Source organism: Aethalodelphis obliquidens, unplaced genomic scaffold (assembly GCF_003676395.1).
Source record: "Aethalodelphis obliquidens isolate GAN/ISIS:26980383/991018 unplaced genomic scaffold, ASM367639v1 scaffold47, whole genome shotgun sequence".
Lineage (NCBI taxonomy): Eukaryota > Metazoa > Chordata > Mammalia > Artiodactyla > Delphinidae > Aethalodelphis > Aethalodelphis obliquidens.
Window position 1 is genome coordinate 4459255 of NW_020837991.1, and position 19170 is coordinate 4478424.

General features: G+C 60.6%; 1 protein-coding gene across 11 annotated transcripts in view; it reads left to right on the top strand.

The window, feature by feature from the left end:
- The first annotated feature begins 2207 nt into the window (after positions 1-2207).
- The window catches only part of BIN1 (bridging integrator 1), a 55770-nt gene continuing 38807 nt past the window's right edge, over positions 2208-19170 (top strand). For 2 of the 11 annotated variants that reach the window (XM_027082564.1, XM_027082557.1), the window contains exon 1: positions 2212-2465. In XM_027082564.1, coding sequence (XP_026938365.1) covers positions 2382-2465 — 84 coding nt within the window. In that variant the 5' untranslated portion in view covers positions 2212-2381. Of the gene's footprint in view, positions 2466-11652; positions 12238-19170 lie in introns of those variants that run through there. The other 9 variants (XM_027082566.1, XM_027082567.1, XM_027082554.1 and 6 more) reach the window with 7 other exon arrangements.

Consider the following 19170-nt stretch of genomic DNA (forward strand, 5'->3'; position numbering starts at 1 on the left):
ACTTCCTCCAATGGTTTTGTGCTTTAAAAAGTCTTCCCAATCTAGAGATCGGATAAAGAATTATCTTTTTTAAAGATAAGAGCTGTGCATATTTTTTAGTTATGAAGGCAACATAGCATATTACAGAATAGTTGGGAAATTAAGGGGAAAAAATCAGCCATCATGCCTTGTTGTAGCACATCTATTTCCTTGTGCATGGTTCTTTCGAGTCTTTTATCATGAGCACTTACTTTTATGTTGTTGCAAGGAGAGGGCATGCACGATTTCCTATCATCTCCTTTTCACTCATAATTATACTTAAGCATTGTTTTCATGTTGCTACACAATCTCTGTAATTTTTTAAAATGATCCTCTAATGGTCTCTCTGGTCACTGTGCTGTCTAGCTAACCCTATCCTGCTGATAACCATTTAAGTTGCCTCCAATGTTTCTGTCAAGTGGTATTTTGAAACACCAAAGTCCAGCGAAGCAGAATCTCCCACTGTTCCCTGGAGGCTGACGGTAATATGATTTGACTTCTGCTCATTTCCTCCTTTCCTCAGAGGAGGACTGGAAGAAATCGCTCTTAGAGAACGGTTAGAAGAATGCCAAACATAAAATTAGGAGGAGAGGGACCGTGAGGTGAAAGCTTGATGAGCTTTTAGGAGAAAGCTGCCTTAGAAACTGCACTGTTTAGGTTTTGTTCTTGTAACTCAGGACTCGGGCATGAGTTTATTATAATAATAATTCTGACAAAATGCCTTCCCCTCATGCAGTGCTTGGTGCTTTTCCTGGTATGCAGTTCTGCGTATCAGCTGAGGGCCTTAGTGCTGGAGGGCCTGGGTCTGAATCTCTGCTTATCTCTTTGACCTTCAGCAGCTGCAGAGCCTCAGTCTGTCTTTCTGCAAAAAGGAATCATAATAGGCCCGGAGGACTGAAGTCCTGAGCACTCTTGGGGAAATACCAGAGGAGTAGCCAGAGAGGTTGCAGAGGAGCCTTACCGGGGAGCACAAGCCAAACCTTTTTTTCCTGGGCCTCGGTTTCTCCATGAGTATGGCAGGCTTGGTGTATGGTCTGCAAGAGCCTTTCCTGCTCCTCCCAGAAGCCTCCAGGGGACCCCTGCCCTGGCTCCTGCCTGGGTGCTGGACATGTCCAGTCCTCTTCAACAGGGCCTCCAGGACTCCCCTCAGCATTCAACTCAGCCCACAATTCCTGGGACACACCCTGACTTCCAGGACAGCAAAGTGCTGTGGCGTCCTTCCAAGGCCCTGACATGATTTTGGGGAGGGGTGTGGGTGGGATCAGTAAACCCAAGGCATATTTATTAATTTTGAACAAGTGTCATTGGTCTGTTGGCAAAGTTGTCATCGGTCGGTTAGCAATAACCATATCTTCTCTTTGAATAATGACAATTACTCATTTTTCTTCCAGCAGGGCATAGGAGACCACCCAGTGTATAGTGGTTGGAGAGCCTGGGATGTGGAGTCAGAGGTCTGACTCCAGGCCTCTCTGTGCCTCGTTTGCAAAACGGGAGAAATACTAGCACCTACTTCATCGGGCTGTCCTGGACACGGACCGAGATAATGCCTGTCGATGAGGCACTTAGCAGAGTTCCAGGCACACAGGAAGGCTCAGTACTGTTAGGCTGCTGTTATTATAATAATTATCTGCAAATTAGAAAACCGAGCGCCTGGTTGGCAAGGGACTAGGCAAGGGGAACAGTTCACAGGTGGCGCCCTGAGAGCCCAGGTCGAGAAGGGTGAACCTAGAGGCCAGGAGGAGGCCGAGCGTCGAGAGGTGGGGCCAGAGGTGAGCCCCGGGAAGGAGAGGCGGCTCCGGCTGGGCTGCGCGCTCCAGCCCGGGCTCCCTGATCGCCACACACTTTATCTTTGATTTTTGAAAGCACCCTTCTCCTCCATCTGGCCTCCTTTCCGGGGCTGCGGAAAGGAAAGACGGCCCGCGGCGGCGCCGGACCTGGGCCTGTCGTATTCGTCCCAGCCCCGGGGCGGTGTCATCGGAGGGTCCCGGGAGTCCCGCTCGCCACCTCAGCCGCGGCGACGGTGGGCGCCGCTCCCTCCTCGCCGGCCGAGCGGTTCCGGCGCCCGGGTGGCCCTTTAAAAGGCCGTGTCTTGTCCGGAGGGGGCGGGCGGGGGGCGCTGACCGCCGCCTGAGGCCCGGCCCCTCCTCCCTCCCCCTCCCTCCCCCTCCCTCCGCCAGTCCGTCCCTCCCACGGTCCCCGTGTCGCTCGCTAGCTCGCTTGCCGGGCGCACGCTCCGCCTCCGCCAGTCGGCTCGGCGGTCTAGTGCGCGGCGTGGAGCGGGAGCCCGGGCCGGACGCGCGGCCGGGGGCCGGGGCTGGGGGCTGGGTAGATCGGCGCCAGCCACCGGGCAAGCCTGAGCCGCAATGGCTGAGATGGGCAGTAAGGGGGTGACGGCCGGGAAGATCGCCAGCAACGTGCAGAAGAAGCTCACTCGCGCACAGGAGAAGGTGAGAGAGCCCGAGACCCTGCAGCCGCGCCGTCCGGACACCTGTCCCCAACCCCTGCGCCGGGGGCTGGTCCTGACCCCGGGCCGGGCGCTGTCACCTCCAGACGAGCGCTGCCGAGGGCCTTCGGGGGTACACAGGCTGCGCCCCTCGGCGCTCTGGGTGCCCTTTGCCGTCCGCGTCCTCCGTCTCCTTTCACCCCCGGCGGGGTGCAGGAGAGGGCGCAGCTGTCCCTTCACCCCCACCCCCCCCACCGCCGCCGCTTTGTATCTTCGCGGCACCTCTGCAGAGGAGCGGCGGCCCCCGCTCTTCTCCGGGCGCGAGGTCCAGGCTCATCCCGCCTTGGAGGCCGAGGCCCAGAGGCTGGGAGGCGAGGTGGCGCCCCTAGCCCTCCGGGACCACTTGAGCCCTGCGGGCGGGGCCGGCGCTGGGGCGAGGGGGGTCTGCCCCTTGTCCCCAGGGTCGCTTAGTTCCGGGAATCCCGAGGCTGCCCCTCCGCTCGCGGGTGCTTGCGCGCCGACTCCAGGCCTCTGAGCGCTTCCTGCGCTCGCCGTTCCCTCCTCTCCACCCGCCGCTCCACCTTCTGTCCCCGTGGCCCGAGGGAGGGGTCAGGTTTCCCTTCCCGAGAGGTGCCTGCGGCCTGGAAGCTCCGGCCCGGCTCCCGGGGAGCAGAGAGCTGCGCACCCCTCGAGAGGTGCCCTCGCCGGAGCAGGGGCTTCGTGTTTCCGGCCGCGGGGGGAGAGGGTGGCGGCTCTGGCTTTGGGAGCCCGCGGCCGGGGTGGGGAGCCGGCCCGGAGGAGGGGCGGCAAGCCGCCGGGGGTGTGGAGGGCCCCGCAGGAAACCCGACCCCTCGGCGCGGAGAGCCACTGTTTGCAGCCGGGGCTTCCCGTGGCCCTCGGACTGTGCAGGAAACGCGGGATTGGGCGGCAGGGGTCCGCGCCCGCCCGGCTTGCTATCCCTAGCCGCCTCTGGTTTATTGAATTGGATCACGCCAGCTGCTGACGCCACTTCCCCTGCCGACTCCAACTCTGAAATCTGAGATTGCAGAATCAGTGCTGCTGCCAGGGTGGCCCCCCAGTGCTCCCCTGGCCGGGTCTGTCCCCTCTGCCGCCCGATCCCGGAGACCGGCTGGCCTTCCCCCGCCAGGCTTCTGGCTGTTTATAAACAATGACTTTTGCAGCCGAGACCTGCGGGCTCCCTAAGGATGCAGCCACGTGACAGTGGGGGTGGGGGTCGGGGTGAGAGCGGCGGCGGCCTCTGGAGCTTCCCCCGCGCTTCCCTCCGAGTCCTGCAGCTCATCCTTGCGGTCCCGGGCTAAGGAGGTAGGTGGGTGGCGTAGAGGGAAGGGCCCTCAGCCAGACTCCAGATCTGGCCTGTCCCAGCTGTCCTCCTCCCCTCCCCAGGGCGGGACGAGGGATTAGAGTACCACAGATAGCTGGCTGGGGGCTGGGAAGGCTTCAGTCGCCCAGGTTGGGGGGAGGGGAGGGGCAGATGCCTCTGCCCTTGCTCCCCTCCCACGGCTGGGTAATCCATTTAGGTGCCTGGAGCCGGCAGCTCTGGGTCTAAGCCTGCTTCCTGCCCCCGAGGGGCTGAGGAAGATGAATGGGAAGCCTCGGGAAGGCAGAGGCAGTTTCCCTGCCCCCAATCCAGTGACGCCTTAGTCTTCCCCGGCTCCCCTTTGCTTTTGCTGTGTCCCCGTTGCCCTACTTGCCTTGTTTCTGCAGCAGCATCTTTCAGTAATTTCAGGGGCAGTGGGCATGGGCTGTATCCCCTCCGTATACATGGCGAGAGGTCATCATTGACCCCACTGAGCGCCCCCCCCTCCTTAGCCTCTGTTCTGTGGCTGTGGGCAGTTGGCGGACAGCTGGTCAGCTGTGGATGCTGGCCTTGGCCAAGGGCTGGCCCTGCCCGAGCCTGGGCCTCATGGGACTGGAGTTGCTTAGCGTTCTTGCTGTTCTCTGCCCCGTGGGCTCTGGTTGGGAGGTCTTCCCCAGCGGAAGCCAGAGGGGCACCACGGGCGTCCTGGCCGAGTCTGGGGAAGTAGCCTCCCCTGTCGGCCCAGCTGCAGCCCCCTCCCAGGAAGCCCGATGACTTGACCCACACCAGTCTCTCTCCTCTGCCCTCCGGAGGCTCAGAGTCTGCGATGCCGCCTCGGTGCTGCTGACCTGGCTATCTCCTCGGCATCTTCAGGTGGCCCTCAGGACCGTGTCTAACTTGCAGTGGCAGTGGTCTCATAGGCACCCAGCCCCACCCTGCCTTGGTCAAATCTATGAGTAAAGGGGCAATTCCAGTGGTCCTGTTGCCACGGCAGGGTATTTCCTGAGCAGGGACAAGCAGGCGCTTGGGTGGAGGGCCTAGATTGTATCTGCATAGGAGGAAGGGCCCCCATCTCTCCTCTTCTTTTCCGCACCCTCCATTTCCCCCCGTGTCTTCTCTGCCCGGTCGTCCACCAGGATTCAGAGGCGGACGGTGAGGTGTGGGACAGCTTGCCCGCTGGTGCCCGTGGAGCCAGCTCTCCTGTCCCCCAGCTCAGTGACTCCCCGCTGGACCCTGGCATTGCCCACTGACCCGGCAGCATCCACCACCGGTCTGGGTGCTCCCTGGGGCTTGGGCAGATCCGTGTGGGCACCCAGCATTCACCTGGCCCCAGCAGGTGCAGAGTGACTGTTACGAAAAAACAAGGGCGTTTGGGGGCTTGGCTTGGGAGCCCTGACGCAGGCTCTCGTGAGCTGATTTGTCCCGTGTGTGCTCCTTGGCCTTCCCTCATTCAGCAAATCCCGCCTGCACCTGGACCTGTGCTGTGTGCCTGAGCCTGGGCCGAGCCCGGGGTGCTGCGGGGAGCAGGGTGTATGTGGCTCTGGCCGGCATGGAGCTTACTGTCGTAAGGTCCTGAGGCCTCTGGAGGAGGAGGGTGTGAGAGGGTGTGAGACCACAGCGGAGGGCTCCCCGGGGTCCGCCAGCCAAGCATGGCACGGTCACCGCTCACCTCCCAGTCCCCAGCTGCCCCCAGGGTGCTCGGGTGCAGAGCATGTGCCTGGAGTTCGGACCCAGGTACCATGAGGTCATCTTCCCGTAGCGTTTGGCTTGTCGGATCCTCTATAAATGACTCTGTCCATTTTTGGGCCTTGGTAGGTGGCTGAGCGGAGCCAAGTTGGGGTGGAGCCTGGGTCAGATGACAGAGAAGATTAGGGCTTGGTGGGCTGGGTCCCAGGGGTGATGGGACGGTTGGGGAGAAGGGACAGGTGAGGTGGGGGTATGTTCTGGCCTGCTTGCCCCGAGGTCCACTGCCCTGTAGTCCTCACGGGGCATGCATGAGAGAGACCGGCCTGTGCTGGTGGAGCCGGGCCCACGGAGGGCGCAGGGGAGGAGGCTCTGCCCACTGTCTGCCCCCCCCCCGCCCCCGTCGCCACCCCGCCACTGGCCCAGCGCTGCTGGGAGTGGGGAGGCCTGGCCCCGAGGGGCAGGGCCTGGGGCTGTCCGTGCACGGGATAGCGCTGGCGTGTCACAGCAGATGCTCCCTAGAGGGAAGGTGCAGTGGCAGTTATCTATGGGACCCCGACACATGGCCATGATGGGGCCACGCTCATCTGGGTGGTCAAGGCCTCTCGTGCCGTAGCCATGGAGGCCTCCTCAGTAGGAGCCAGGCCTTTGCAACCGGTTCTTACGCTCACGGTGGCCTTGAGAGTAGCCACGCCACACAGAGGGCAGGGGGCAGGGAGCCCGCCGGGTCTGCTGGACGGCCTCTGAGGCCCCGGGCCCTGGTCAGCAGTGGCTCTCCTCGGCCCCGACTTTCCACTGTCCTCCCCATCGGGGTGTCTGTCTCGCCCCTGAGTGTCTTCTCTCTCGTCCCCTCCCCTGTTGGCTTTGCCTCCATCACTCTGTACCTCCCTGCGCTGTGTCTCTTTCCTCTGAGCTTACACAAGTGTTTCTGCACCTCTCCAGGCTCGGATCGGCTGCTCCCCGAACCCGAGTTATTTATGTAGATGGTTCATCTTGCCGGCGCTGGAGAGAAGGCTCCTGAGCTAGGCGGCATCTCTGGGTGGGGTGTTCCTGGGGGCTCGGTGGACGTTTAGCTGAGGCCTGTGGGTATGGGGAGGTTGCAAGCGTGACCTCCAGACTTCCCGGGTCCCGGCGGGCCGGGGTGGGCTGGGCCTCACCCCACTCCATCGAGTCTGCTGGCTCGTGGCAGGGCCCAAAGCAGGCTGTTTCGCCCAGGTCGGCTCACTGGGCTGTCTGGGGCCTGGGGAAGGTGTTCCCCGGGGGCGGGGGGAACAGCTGTGGGTCAGGGTGCCTGTGGAGTGGGGGAGTGAGCCGCTGGTCACCCAGGGAAGGGGTGGGGTGTGTCGGGAGCGGAGAGGGGTGTCTGGGCCGTCGATTTGGGTTGGATGTGATCAGGTCTTGAATGCTGGTGGGATCTGTGGATCCTGTGGACTCTCAGAGAGGCTGAGGCCTCAACTCTTCACCCTCCTTCTTCCGCAGATGACCTCGCTGTGTCCCCTTCTCACCTTCGCTCTCTGCCATTGCCCAGGCCCTTGCGCCTGGGTGAGGCGATCTCTGCCCCGCTCGCCCCTCACCAAGTTGTGCTTCTGTCCCCCCCTTTCTGCCTTAGCCCGGCCTTGCCTGGGCTTTTGCCATGAGGTTCTAGAATCCCTGGGTCCTACCCAGGGGCGTGTCAGAGACAGACCCCGGGCATGGGCTCGGCAGGCAGCAGGTGGGGATCCTGGGTTCCTCTGACCAGCCGGGACCTTGGGCAGATGGCAGGACCCTCCTGAGCCCAGTTTCTTCATTTGTAATACTGGTTCCCCTTTACACGCCCGTTGTGGAGAGTAGGGCCTCGGACAGCTGCCCGTCACACAGCAAGTGCTCAGTGGGCAGAGCCGCACGATGACCCAGAGACCTCCGTCCCTGCCAGGCCCTTGTCCCAGCCCTTCTCCCTGCAGTGTCCATTACAGGCCTCTGCAGACAGCTAATCCCTGCTGAGCCCTTGAAGGATCAGGGTTTGTAATGTTGTCCCAGCCCAGGGTGATATGTGTGCGCGTGTGCGTGTGCGTGTGTGTGTGTGTCCGTGTCTGTGTGTGTGTGTGCAGGGGAGCGGCGTGTGGCGGGGGAGGGAATTGCATAGTTCCGGGGTTGGGGCGGGAACTGGACTCATCTGCACGTAAGTCCGGTGGCCCTGGGTAAGTGTTCCCCCCTCTCTGGGCTTCACTCCGGCCATCTGTAAAGTGATCACGGGGTTTGCTTCTTCATTTACTTGAAAAACCCACTGTGTGCTGGGCACCATCTTGGTTCTGTAGGGCTGAGCAAAACCAAGCCGCTGCCTGCCTGGAACTGACGTCTTGTTGGGGGAGACACTGAGGAAACGAAAAGTCTGGTGGCAGGTAGATACAAGAGCAGGGCAGGTTTTCCTCCGTAGAAGTGATGGCTCAGATCAGCCTTTCCTGAGCATTCCAGGGCCGGGCGCTCACATGGTGCAAGGGATTGGTTTGGGGAGAGGCTGAGCGGAAGCTTCTGGCTCCACGTGAGAGGGCGTCTGGGGGATGCTGCCTTCCTGTTTGATGTCACCCTGCTATGTGGTTTTCTAAAGCTCCTCTTTTTTTTTTTTTTTTTGCGTGGCATGTGGGATCTTAGCTCCCTGACCAGGGATTGAACCTGTGCCCCCTGCATTGGAAGCATGGAGTCTTAACCACTGGACCGCCAGGGAAGTCACTAAAGCTCCTTTTTTGGCAAGTCTCCTTTTGGGATTAAAAATGCAAAGAAAAGGACACCAGAGCTGAAGGCACTGACAGTGCAGGCCAGGGCTTCTTTGTGGGCAGGGGCTCTCACCCAGGATGTAATAGGAGGTGGGAGGGGCCCATAAAAGAGGAGGAGGGAGACACCAAAGATGGCCCATCCCGGGGAGGACCACTTAAAAGATTTTCACATGAAGCAGCGACTCAGGGTGGTGGCAGCCACTCTCTAGGGAGCTGGGTTTGAATCCCTTCCCACACGTTACTACCTTTGGGCAGGTCACATTGACCTCTCTGAGCCTCAGTTTCCTCAGCGGAAGTCAGTGGTGAGAGCCACAGAGAACGCTGTGTGGATTAAATGGACACAAGTGAAGGGCAGGGCTGGTGGTTCTTGTACCGGGGATGGGGCATGCCTCGTGGGACCTGGCTGGCATCTGGGGCTCCTGGGGCCTCCCCAAAGAGGCTGCCACCTCCCAAAGAGGCCACATGGTTCTGGACCGGGCAGCGAAGCTGGCTTAGTGCTAAGGGCTGGCAGGGGTCAGGGCTGGGGAATTGAGAAGAGAAAGGCAGGCTCTTCCTGTCCCAAGGGAAGCCTTTGTCAAATATTAACTTAAAAATAACCTGGTTTGGGGGCTTCCCTGGTGGCGCAGTGGTTGAGAGTCTGCCTGCCGATGCAGGGGACGTGGGTTCGTGTCCTGGTCCGGGAAGATCCCACATGCCGTGGAGCGGCTGGGCCCGTGAGCCATGGCCGCTGAGCCAGTGGGTCCGGAGCCTGTGTTCCGCAATGGGAGAGGCCACGACAGTGAGAGGCCCGCGTACCACAAACAAAACAAAACAAAACAAAACAAAAACAAACCTGGTTTGTTGCACACCCGCTGAGTGCCAGATGCTTGGTGAAAATTCTCATCCACACTGCAAGCAGGGGAGGTCATTATGATACCCATTCAGCAGATGAAGAAACTGAGGCTCAGAGCAGTGGTGTGACTTGCCCATGGGCTGTCCTGGTCCACTGTCCAGGGCGCTACCTCTTCCTTGGTGAGTAGGCCCTCAGGCCAGGGGGAAGGCCCAGATCATGCAAATAAGATGCGGATCTCTATCCAGGAGGGAAGGCCTGTCTGGGGGGGCGGGGTGTCATTTGACAGATTTTCGTCCCGGGATGTTCCCTACCATTAAATTAGATCTGGGGCTGCTTGTCTGCCCCTGGGTCCCCACGTGGGGTCTAAGCTTATACTTTGGGATGTGGCCTTTCTGTTTTGGGGGTGTTTGGTGGGCCCTGGGGTGAGGGGACAGCCTGGGGTTTCCTGAGGCAAGTCTAGGGACAGGAGTTCATACCTGCAAGTGAGGACAAATGAGGTGATGTGTGTGTGTTTTCCCAAGTATGAAAGCTGAATCCGCTTTACTCAATATGAAGGAACACCCTTTATCCTGAGATTGTATCTACTTTTGTTCATATTGTTGCAACAGTGTTTCTTTTATGAAATGATGGTAATTCTGGTGGTTTCTTAATGTTTTGGGGGAGGAAATAGTCATAATGCTGACCGCACCCCCCCTTCCCACAAAACACACACACACACACACACATACACACTGGCCGAAAAAACCACACACGCGCGCACACACACACACACACAGGGAAGATTTTCCTGGTGTGGAATCTAAAAGTCTGGGGCCCAGTGCCCTGGGGCAGTTTGCTGCCCACCCTGTGGACGGGCCGCCTGGAGCCGGGGTGTTGTTGGCTGCTCTCCTGGGTCCAGGCTTGAAGCAGGCCCGTGGTGGCCTGGGGCAAGCCCCCTAGAATATCTGCTCCACAAGAGTGGGTCCTGCCTGCTGCAGTAGCGGTGGTGCCCCCAGCTCTGCACACAGTAGGTGCTCAGTGCTTCCTTGTTGACGGGATGCTTGGATTCTTCAGGCAGGTAGAGGCAGGCTGATGGCTGGCAGAGGTCCGGGAGGCCCTGGGTTCAGGGTGTAGGTTGGGAGGGGGAAGGGCGATGTGGCTGCTGGATTTCAGGCCCCCAGAGAGCACAGGAGGCATCAGAGCCCAGGTCTTGGGGTCAGGTGCAGGGGGCGCATCTGGCCCTGGCACAGGCCATTCCGAGGGACCCCTGGGCATCGCTGCTTAGAACCTTCTCCGGCGGTAAAATGTCTCAGGGCTGTGATGGTGCTACCCTGAGCCTGGGGCTGCAGTGCTTGGGCCCAGACACTCAAGTTCTCAGGAGTGGGCTGGGGCCCTGCTGGGGAGCCCTCCTTGGCTTCGGGCCGAATGCCAAAGAAGGGTTGGCCTGGGCCGTCTTCAGGGGTCCCCTTCTGACCTGAGAAGGCTTTGAGGTGATCGGGGTGCCGGGGGTCCCTGACCTGGGGGTCTGTGTGATTTGCTAGACCTGAGACTCACTGCTGGCCTCAGACCCACTGGGGCCTGCTGTCGGCTGGGCCTCTTCCCTCTGCCTCCTGGACCTCACCTTCAGCCCCAGTCCCTGACCCCAGGTCCCAGTGCCACGGCAGAGGGGGTGGGGTTGGGGCCACAGCGCTGGTGGAGGGTGGGTTTGGAGCCTTGGGGGTGGGCATCGGCCCTGGGTGCTGAGACCTGTCCATGGTGCCCCTGGGAGTGGACATTTGTGCCCTGTCCCCCTCATGCTGTACCTGGGGTGACCGGCTGGGTCTCTGCTGCTGTCCCTGCTCTGTGGACAGGGGGCGAGCTTGCAGACATCGCTGCCTCTGCAGTGCAAGGGCCGCAGTAAGGCGGGGGCTGAGCCCCAGGGGCTGGGAGTGAGTGGGCGGCAGCCAGCAGCAGCCACCGCAGTGCTGGGGGGAGGGACTTGTCGCTGTTGTCACTGCCAGTGGAGCTGGGGCTCTCGGGCCCTCAGAGGCCCTGCAAGCCCCCGCCCCCCATCCTGGAACCCCCAGGGCACCTTTGTAGGGACATCAGAGCTGGCTCCTCACTTTAGATGCCTGGACTTCTGGCGCTGAATTAGCTCTTCTTCCCCTTGTCATTCTCTCCTTCGTGGCCTGCCCATTGTGGGCCAGAGGGCTGAGGTCTGAGGGCTGAGGGCACTGGGAGGAGAAGAGCTGGCCCCTGCCCTCCAGGAGCTCCCAGGCCCACACCCAGTGCCCATCACAGCACTGGGGGGAGGTGAGGGGAAGGACACTGGGGTCCTGAGGAGCCTCCCATCAGGCCTGAGCAGTCAGGGAAGACTGCTTGGAGGAAGCGGCATCTCCTCTTGAGGGAGGGACCTGGATTAGGTTAGAATCCAGCTGTGCCCAGGAAGGTACGGGGGGGTCTGGGGCAGGGCTGCCATCCTGGAGTCCACTCCATCAGGGCTGGGGTCACAGCCTTCCTGGACAGGCTGCTGTACGTCCTGTACCTCCTCCCAGTATGCGCAAACCTGCTTCTCTCTGCTTTGAGGCCACAAGGTGACACTGCGGAGGGGATGACACTGCTAAGCCTGTCGAGCTGGACAGCTGGGAGGGGTCAGTGGGCCAGCTCACCCCTGTTCAAGGCACCCCAGTGTGCTCCGCCCTTTGAGGCCAGACCAGGTGGCCAAGTGGGGGGTGCCCTAGGTCTTGGATCAGAGCCGGGGAGGATCCTCAGAGGACGAGGGGTCATGCCAGCTGGTGGGAACGCTGGCTCGGAGTGCAGACTGCAGGGCGAGGAGTGCACGGCAGTAAGGTAGCATTGTGTGCATGGTCTCAGGGCCAGTGGCTGGCTGGTGAGGGGTCCAGGGCTCCACCCAGGCCTCTGCTTGAGGAGCTTCGCAGGGGCCGTGGGGCTGGAAGGCGGCTGGGGTGACGGGAGCGCCTTGCCAGCCCTTTTTCCGACAGCTGCTGCTACTTTCTTTGGACCTTTTGGTCACCTCGGCCTCTCCCCGGGACTGCGACCAACATGCTGGAGCCCTGGCGAGCCGGGTCCCGTCGCTGGACACTGAGGACAGACCTGGCCCAGGGAAAGCTGGCCCGAGGGGTCTCCCTGCTGCTCCCACCCCAGCCCCATGTGGCCGCCCCTACTTCTCTGCTCCGAGACGGCATCACCTCTCTCAAGTCGTATCCTCCAGCCTGTCAATAACTATCTCGGGGCCAGATGTGGGTGATGGAGTGGGTGAAGGTGCTGAACTGGGCCCAGGATCCCTGGCAGGTGGGCAAGAGTCAAAGAGAGATTGAACAAGGGAAGGGGAGGAAGGAGGTTGGGGTGAGTGTGGGAGAAAAACAGACCTGGACAGAGAGAAGGGAGCATGACCCCAGTGACCACCCACCTGCTCTGGGGTCCTGGGCAAGTCACGCCCTCTCTGAGCCCCTATTTCCTCCTCTGTAAACGGGAATGGGAGTTCCTGCCCACGGGCTTGTGGAGAGGGTCCAGGAGGAAGGAACATGATCAGTGCCCAGTGCCTGGTGGTGGTGGAGGAAGTGATGCCATCAGTGCCTGGCGGGGAGGACGCACAGGTTCTGTTCCAGGGAGCATCTTGGGGAACCCCTGGGAACCCGCAGGTAGGGACCATTCTGGCTTTTGTGTTCTGATGACCGGATTCTTGAAATTGAACTGCAGTGCATTTTTGTTTCCTTTCTTTCCTGCATAGGCTGAAAACACTAAATCGGGAGGGGTGGTGTTGCCTCCCCCAGGAGGGAAGCCAGAGCCCCCCTGAGCCGGAGCTTGATTGAATGGGTGGGGGGAGGGCAAACAGTTCCAGGTGGGCTGGGTTGAGGGGCCTAATGAGGGGAGGGACCTGGGGATATAGGTGAGGGGTCTCCCATCATTCATTCATTCGTTCATTCGAGGAACCCAATGCACAGCAGAGAGAGCTGGGGCTTGAGAGATGTGGGCTGAACCCTGGCTCGGCCACCGAGCCTCAGTTGCCCACCTAGGAACTGGGAAGCATGAGATGCCCCTCCCAGTGAGGGAAGGTGAACTCCAGGACTCCTGTAAGTGATAATGGTGGAGCTGAGTTCTGCTGGGTCCCACTGGGTCTGGATGATTCTGGAGGGGAGGTCAGGGTTAGCATCTCCGTGGCATTTTGCGGTTTACTGAGAACCCTCCCACTTGCTGTTTTTCATTTGTTCCTCTCAGTGACCTATGAGGTCGGCGGGACTGCATTATGGTTCCACTTGGCAGATGAGAACACTGGAGCTCAGGGAAGCCCTGGGATTTCCTCCCTCCCAGTCTTGGACTTGGCCCCAGGTTGGCCTTTCCTGGGAGCTGCCACCGCCATCCCTGAGCTGGGAGAGGGTGGTTGGAGGATGCTTGGAAGAGATTCTTGTAGTGCAAATGTGAATGCTGAAATGTTTTCCATTAAAATTCAGTGGGTGGGGGGCTTCCCTGGTGGCGCAGTGGTTGAGAATCCGCCTACCGATGCAGGGGACACGGGTTCGTGCCCCGGTCTGGGAAGATCCCACATGCCGCGGAGCGCCTGGGCCTGTGAACCGTGGCCGCTGGGCCTGCATGTCCGGAGCCTGTGCTCCGCAACGGGAGAGGCCATAGCAGTGGGAGGCCCGCGTACCGCAAAAAAAAAAAAAAAGAAAATCAGTGGGTGGGGGCTGCCTTTGTGGGGCGAACACCTGAGGAGCGTTATGTGTGTGTGTGGTGTGTATGGGGGAGGGGGGCTGGCCTGCTAGAGGAGAAGGTGACCCTGCAGAGCCACCTTGGGACTTTCCACATGGCCCCTGGGATCCCCCATGACTCCACCAGGCAGGTGGGGGAACCTGGGTTCATGCAGGAATCACGGGACTCCAGAGGGTCAGGGTCGGATGTGGAAGGAACTGTCCTGACTTGACTTCCAGGGGCAGCCTCAGGTAGAGAGAGACCTGGGTGCAGATTGAAAACAGAGTTGGGGAGGGAGGGGAATCCCACGGCGGGGGAGGGGAGGGGAGACTTGAGGAGGAGTTAATGGCCAGGAATACAAGTGGAGTCGATCTAAACGGAGAAATAGAATCCACAATTAATTGGGTGCTTTTGCTGAAACTGGGACAGGATGAAAATATTGTTGTTTGAAATATAAACTAAGCCAGGAGCTAGTTTATAAGTTGTGTGTGTGTGTGTGTGTGTCCCTGCCACCCAGGCCTCCTGGTGGAGGGGACCATGGGCCTGGCAGGGGCCACAGCCAAGGGGGGTCCTGGGCCCTTCCTGTGGGTCTGGTGGACCAGGTGGGGGCCATCCTGGTACTGCACTGAGGAAGCTGAGGCGTGGGTGCAGGGCTGCAGGGCCGCCTGGGAGAGCTGAGTCAGCACCCTGGGAAACCCATGGTCAGCAGCAGGACAGAACCTGATTCCTGCGTCCCAGCTTTGAGTCAGTGCACCGTCGGGTCACGCTGTCCCACTGTGTGTGCTGTTGGTGGAGGTGAGAGACCAGGGGAGGCCCCACCCACATCCTGCAGCCCGGATCCGAGCTCCTGCCCCCTCCCCTCCACTGGGGACTTGGGCCAGTTATTCTACCTTCTTATTTCGATTTGCTCCTCCATACAATGGGATGACCGTCCTCCCTGCTAGACCCGAGTCTTCAGTGGTGGAGGCTGGTCCCGCTGTGAATGTGTGATCCTGACACCCGCACACAGTAGGCACTGAACGCTGAGTTGGGCTGTGAGGCTCCCGTGTACGAGGGATGGAAAAGGCTTCTCGGAGCAGCTTACATAGCGTGGCAGGTGGAAGGCCCACGTTCAAATCCCAGCCCTGCTCCTCCCAAGCGCTTGACCTTGGGCAAGTTACCTGTCCCCTCTGAGCCTCGGTTTCCCCGCATGTGAGGATTTAACGGGGGAAGAGGTGTCTCCATTTCACAGCCGAGGACACTGACGGTTGGGGTTCCAGCTCTCGGGTGGGGTGGGGGTACTGAGGCGCCTTGGCGGGCGTGGGGTGTTCAGCTGTGCCCATGCCCTCCGTGTGTGTCCAGCTGGGCCATCCTGCCCAAGTCCGGGCCAGCCTTGGCCCAGCAGTGGTGGAGCCACCCAGGCTCAGCTTGGGATCCAGATGGTGAGGCCTCGTGGGAGGAAGGAAGGGGAACGTGTTGCCCAGAGAGGGCCCGGCAGGGGCCGGGTGACACCGTGGACCCCTTCCCACCACGTTTCGGCCTCCCCCGACCCCTATTCCGTCTCCCTGTAAGCAGCAGGAATGCCTTCCAGCTTTTAGATGCTCCAGAAGTGTCCAGAGCTGCAGCATGGGCTGGCCAGGAGCCGACCTCCTGGGGTCTGGGGCTGGGCGTCCACCCCAGGCCATGCCCTGCACTGCTCTTTTCTGCTCTCCTCCTTTGACACATTGCTGTGATTTTGTGTTTTTTTTTAAAAAGGAAGTGGGTAACTCTGACTGCCAGCTCAGCTTTCCCTTACTGTTGAACTGTGTTTCTCCTGGGAAAGCGGGCCCTGGGGGAGGAAAGGGACAGGTGGGTGTGAGCAACCTCTGCAGCAGGCCCAGACGGTGAGCTGGCACTGGCTGTGATTTCTGGGGGCCAGGGCCCTCTTTTGTGGGTGGGTGTGGGGAGTCTCTGCTACCCCTCCGTGTCCACACTGCCTCAGCTCTTCTCAGGGACGGACGTGGGTCAGACCCTGAAGACCTCCTTAGCAAGATAGACTCCAGGGCTGATGCTCTGTCCCAACCCTGGGAAGTCAGAGATGGAGGGGCCTTTTGCGCTCACTTGGTCCTTACCTCCCGCCTTTCAGGGTAGAGGTGGGACCCTGGGTGGGGACCTGCCCAGACCTCTGGCGGCCCCTGCATTGTCCCCTGTGGTCTCCGGGCTGGCAGGGGGAGGCCCCAGCTCCTGTCCCCCGTGTGCTGATTTCCTGCCTCTGCTGGGCTGGGAGGACCAGTGCCTCCCCCTCAGTCCCCTCCCTGCCCACAGTATTTCTCTACCCCGCCGCAGCCCAAGACCAGTTGTGCAGGGTTAGCAGGAGGGAGCCTGGGAAAGCCCCCCTTGCCCGCTGACATTCAGCGCCTCTGCCAGGGGCGGGGCCACCACCGGACTCCCACTCTGGGCCCCTCTTGTTTCCCGCACCCTGGTCTTCGCCCTTGCTCTGACTATGCTCCCCTCCAGCCCCTCCCAGCCCCCTCGCAGCCTTCCCCCAGCCCCTGCTCTAGTGGAAAGCAGTGGCCCTGGCCCTGGCCCCCTCTTCTGCTCTGGGGCCCTGTACCAGTGAGTCCCCAGCCTTTGATTCTGCAACTGCAAAGTGGGGAGTCCTCACAGGTAGTGGCAACTTGGAATCAGGCCAGGGCTGCGTTAGGGGAGCCCTTAGGACAGCTCCAGGGCAGCCGAGGGCCTGGGAGGGACCCCAGGGCCGGGGTGGGGAGAGGTGGGGCGGTGGGGAGGGAGCTGGCCCTCCCCCGTGCTGTGTTGTGGGCAGGGCATGTGTCTGCACTTGGCAGGACTGGGTGGAGCTATTTAAAGCTGACTCTGGGCATCAACTCCTTTGAGTGACAAAAATAACAACAATAACCAAAATAAAAGCACTAACATGTTGGGAAAAAATACCACGTCTTATGCCCTTTAGGTACTCTTTAATAGTTCCAGGTCCACAGATGTGGCCATGGAGGATTCCGAGTGGTAAAATGAATGAGTAGCCTGGTTGCACACTGAGGCCAAACAGACATAGGCAAAGGGCCGAGGGCATTCAGAGGAATGAGTGAAGCCTTGTGCCTGGGGTGGGGGTCAGGGAAGGCTGCCTGGAGGAGGTGATGTGAAGGGCCGGCTTGGCCTGGCGTCAGTAGGGAAGTGGTTTCCTGATGAATATCGTGGAGGTGGCCGTGGTCCTGCCCCGTCAGACCTTTGCTTGGCCCCAGGCAGGTGGGTGGAGGCGAGACCTTCACCTCCCCTGGCCTGGCTCTGGCTCTGGCTCTGGCTCTGTGCTCTGCTGAGTTGGGGGCTGAGCTCCTGCTGTGCTGCTTCTCCACACAGGCTGTTCCCCCAGGGAGCCCAGCAAGCAGCTGATGAGGGGCTGGTGGGAGGTGGCTGGGCTGGAGGGGCAGATTCCACCCCTCTGCTGATGGCTGGCGTCGTGGCGCCTGGGGCTGAGAATAGCACCCACACTCGCATGGAGGGGACAGGTGGGCCGGCGGTGGCTGGGGTGGGTGGAGCTGATGTCTCAGAACAGGTGGTGTGGAGGGCTGGGTGCAGGGCGGGGCTGTGCGCGTCCTCTGCCGGCCCCACCCAGCACGGAAGCAAGTGGCCGGCGGGTGACCTTGTGGCTGGGAGCCCTGCCTGACCCCTCTGTAGAGTGGGCGGCATCCTGGGCTCAGCACTGGGATGTCAGATAGCAAGGCCCATCAGGGCTGCTTGTGGGTCGTCAGAGGCCAGTACTCTGAGCTGCTGTTTGGGCTCCAGGGGGCCTTTACCAGTTGACCCTTTTACCGGGGGTCAGGGTAATGGTGGTGGGGCTGGCAGGGCCCCTGCAGAGCCAGGGGGAGGAGGCTGCTGAGGGCGGTGGGACCAGGAACGGGAGGTGGGCTGGCTGCCGTGCCATGCTGTGTGTAAGCCCGAGTGAGTCATGGCGAGCAGGTGCTTGGGGCGCCAGGCACCAGGCACAGGAAAGGGATGTGTGGGCCGGAGGAGTGGTGGAGGTGAGGGAACGAGGTGGGAGCGGCTGCTAGAGCTTTCTGGCTTGGGTGGGAGGAATTCCAGGTCGACATAGGGGTAAAGGGACAGGGGGAAGCCAGCCCCTGCTCTGTGCTGGACCCTCTTAGCTACACAGCCCCACTTCCTCCTTATACCCCCTTGAGGTCTTGGCTGGGTTTGCTGATGGGGCTCAGGGCTCAGAAAGGTGAGCCCTGGCCCCCTGGCCCCGCCTACCTGCCTTCGGACACCTCTGGGGACCTCAGACTCACTGTGACCCCCAGGTGTCCCCACCTCGGGTGATTCAGGCTCCTTCCCTCTTGTCACCCAAACCTGGCGTCCCCCTCAGTTTTCTCCCTGTCCCCCCATCCTTGAGCACTTCTCGCCATTTCCTGTCTTGGCCCTAAACCATCATTGCCTCTCACCTGGGTCACTGTAGTCACCCAAGTGGGCTCCCTGCTCCAACCTGCTCTGCAGTCTGTTCCCACACAGCCGCCTGGGCACAGCTCTCCAGAGCCTCCTACCCCCGCTGGAGTTTCAAAGCCCTGCGGCCTGGCCCTGGCTGCCAAGGCAGTTTGTGCAGTGGTTGGAGGGTCTAGCTCTGGAGCCAGGCTCGGGCTTTGGATCCTAACCACCCCGCTGGCTGGCTGTGTGACCCTGGGGAGTTTTTAAGGCAGTGCCTCAGTTTCCATGTCTGCAAAGTGGGGATAATAATAGTACTTCCTTCCATGCGAAGGGCTCGGCACCTGTGTGCAGGGCATCTTCCTCCTACACCTGCCCTCTTGCCCTCTTTCACACTCTGGCCTGCTCTTCCCACCCCAGGGCCTTTGCACTTGCTGTGCCCTCTGCCTGGTGTGGTCTCACTCCTTCATCAGGTCACAGAGGTCACGTCCCTGAGCCCCGCCCTCTCCGTGCCCTGCTGTGTGTTTGTTCAGAGACTTCCATCGCCACTGGACACGCCTTCCCCTTGGAGCACCGGCCCTTCCAGAAGCCCTCCTACCCACATGGAGGCCTGCTTCTGGTTCTGGTTCTGTGGACATCCAGGAATGGGCTCAGACTGGCGAGTGGTTCCTGAGGAGAGGGGAGCCAGTCACGACCAAGCCTGGGCCCCCTCCTGTGCCCCCTTGGGGCTCCAGGGCACCCCATGTGGGCTGACCCCCTCCCAGGTCCTCCCTGCGAGGAAAGGGACTCCTTTAGAGCCATTTTGTGTGGGAACCAATGGCCAGGTTCAGATTCTAGCTCCTGTTTACTTAGCCCTGAGATCAGGGCATTAGGCCTCAAGTTCTTGTGTTTTTTTCTTTCTACAACATATTTTTATTAATTTACTGCCTGATAGTTATCTATAATACCTTTTTTTTTTTGGCCACACCACATGGCATGAGGGATCTTAGCTCCCCGACTAGGGATGGAACCCAGGACCCCTGCAGTGGAAGCGTGGAGCCCTAACCACTGGACCGCCAGGGAAGTCCCA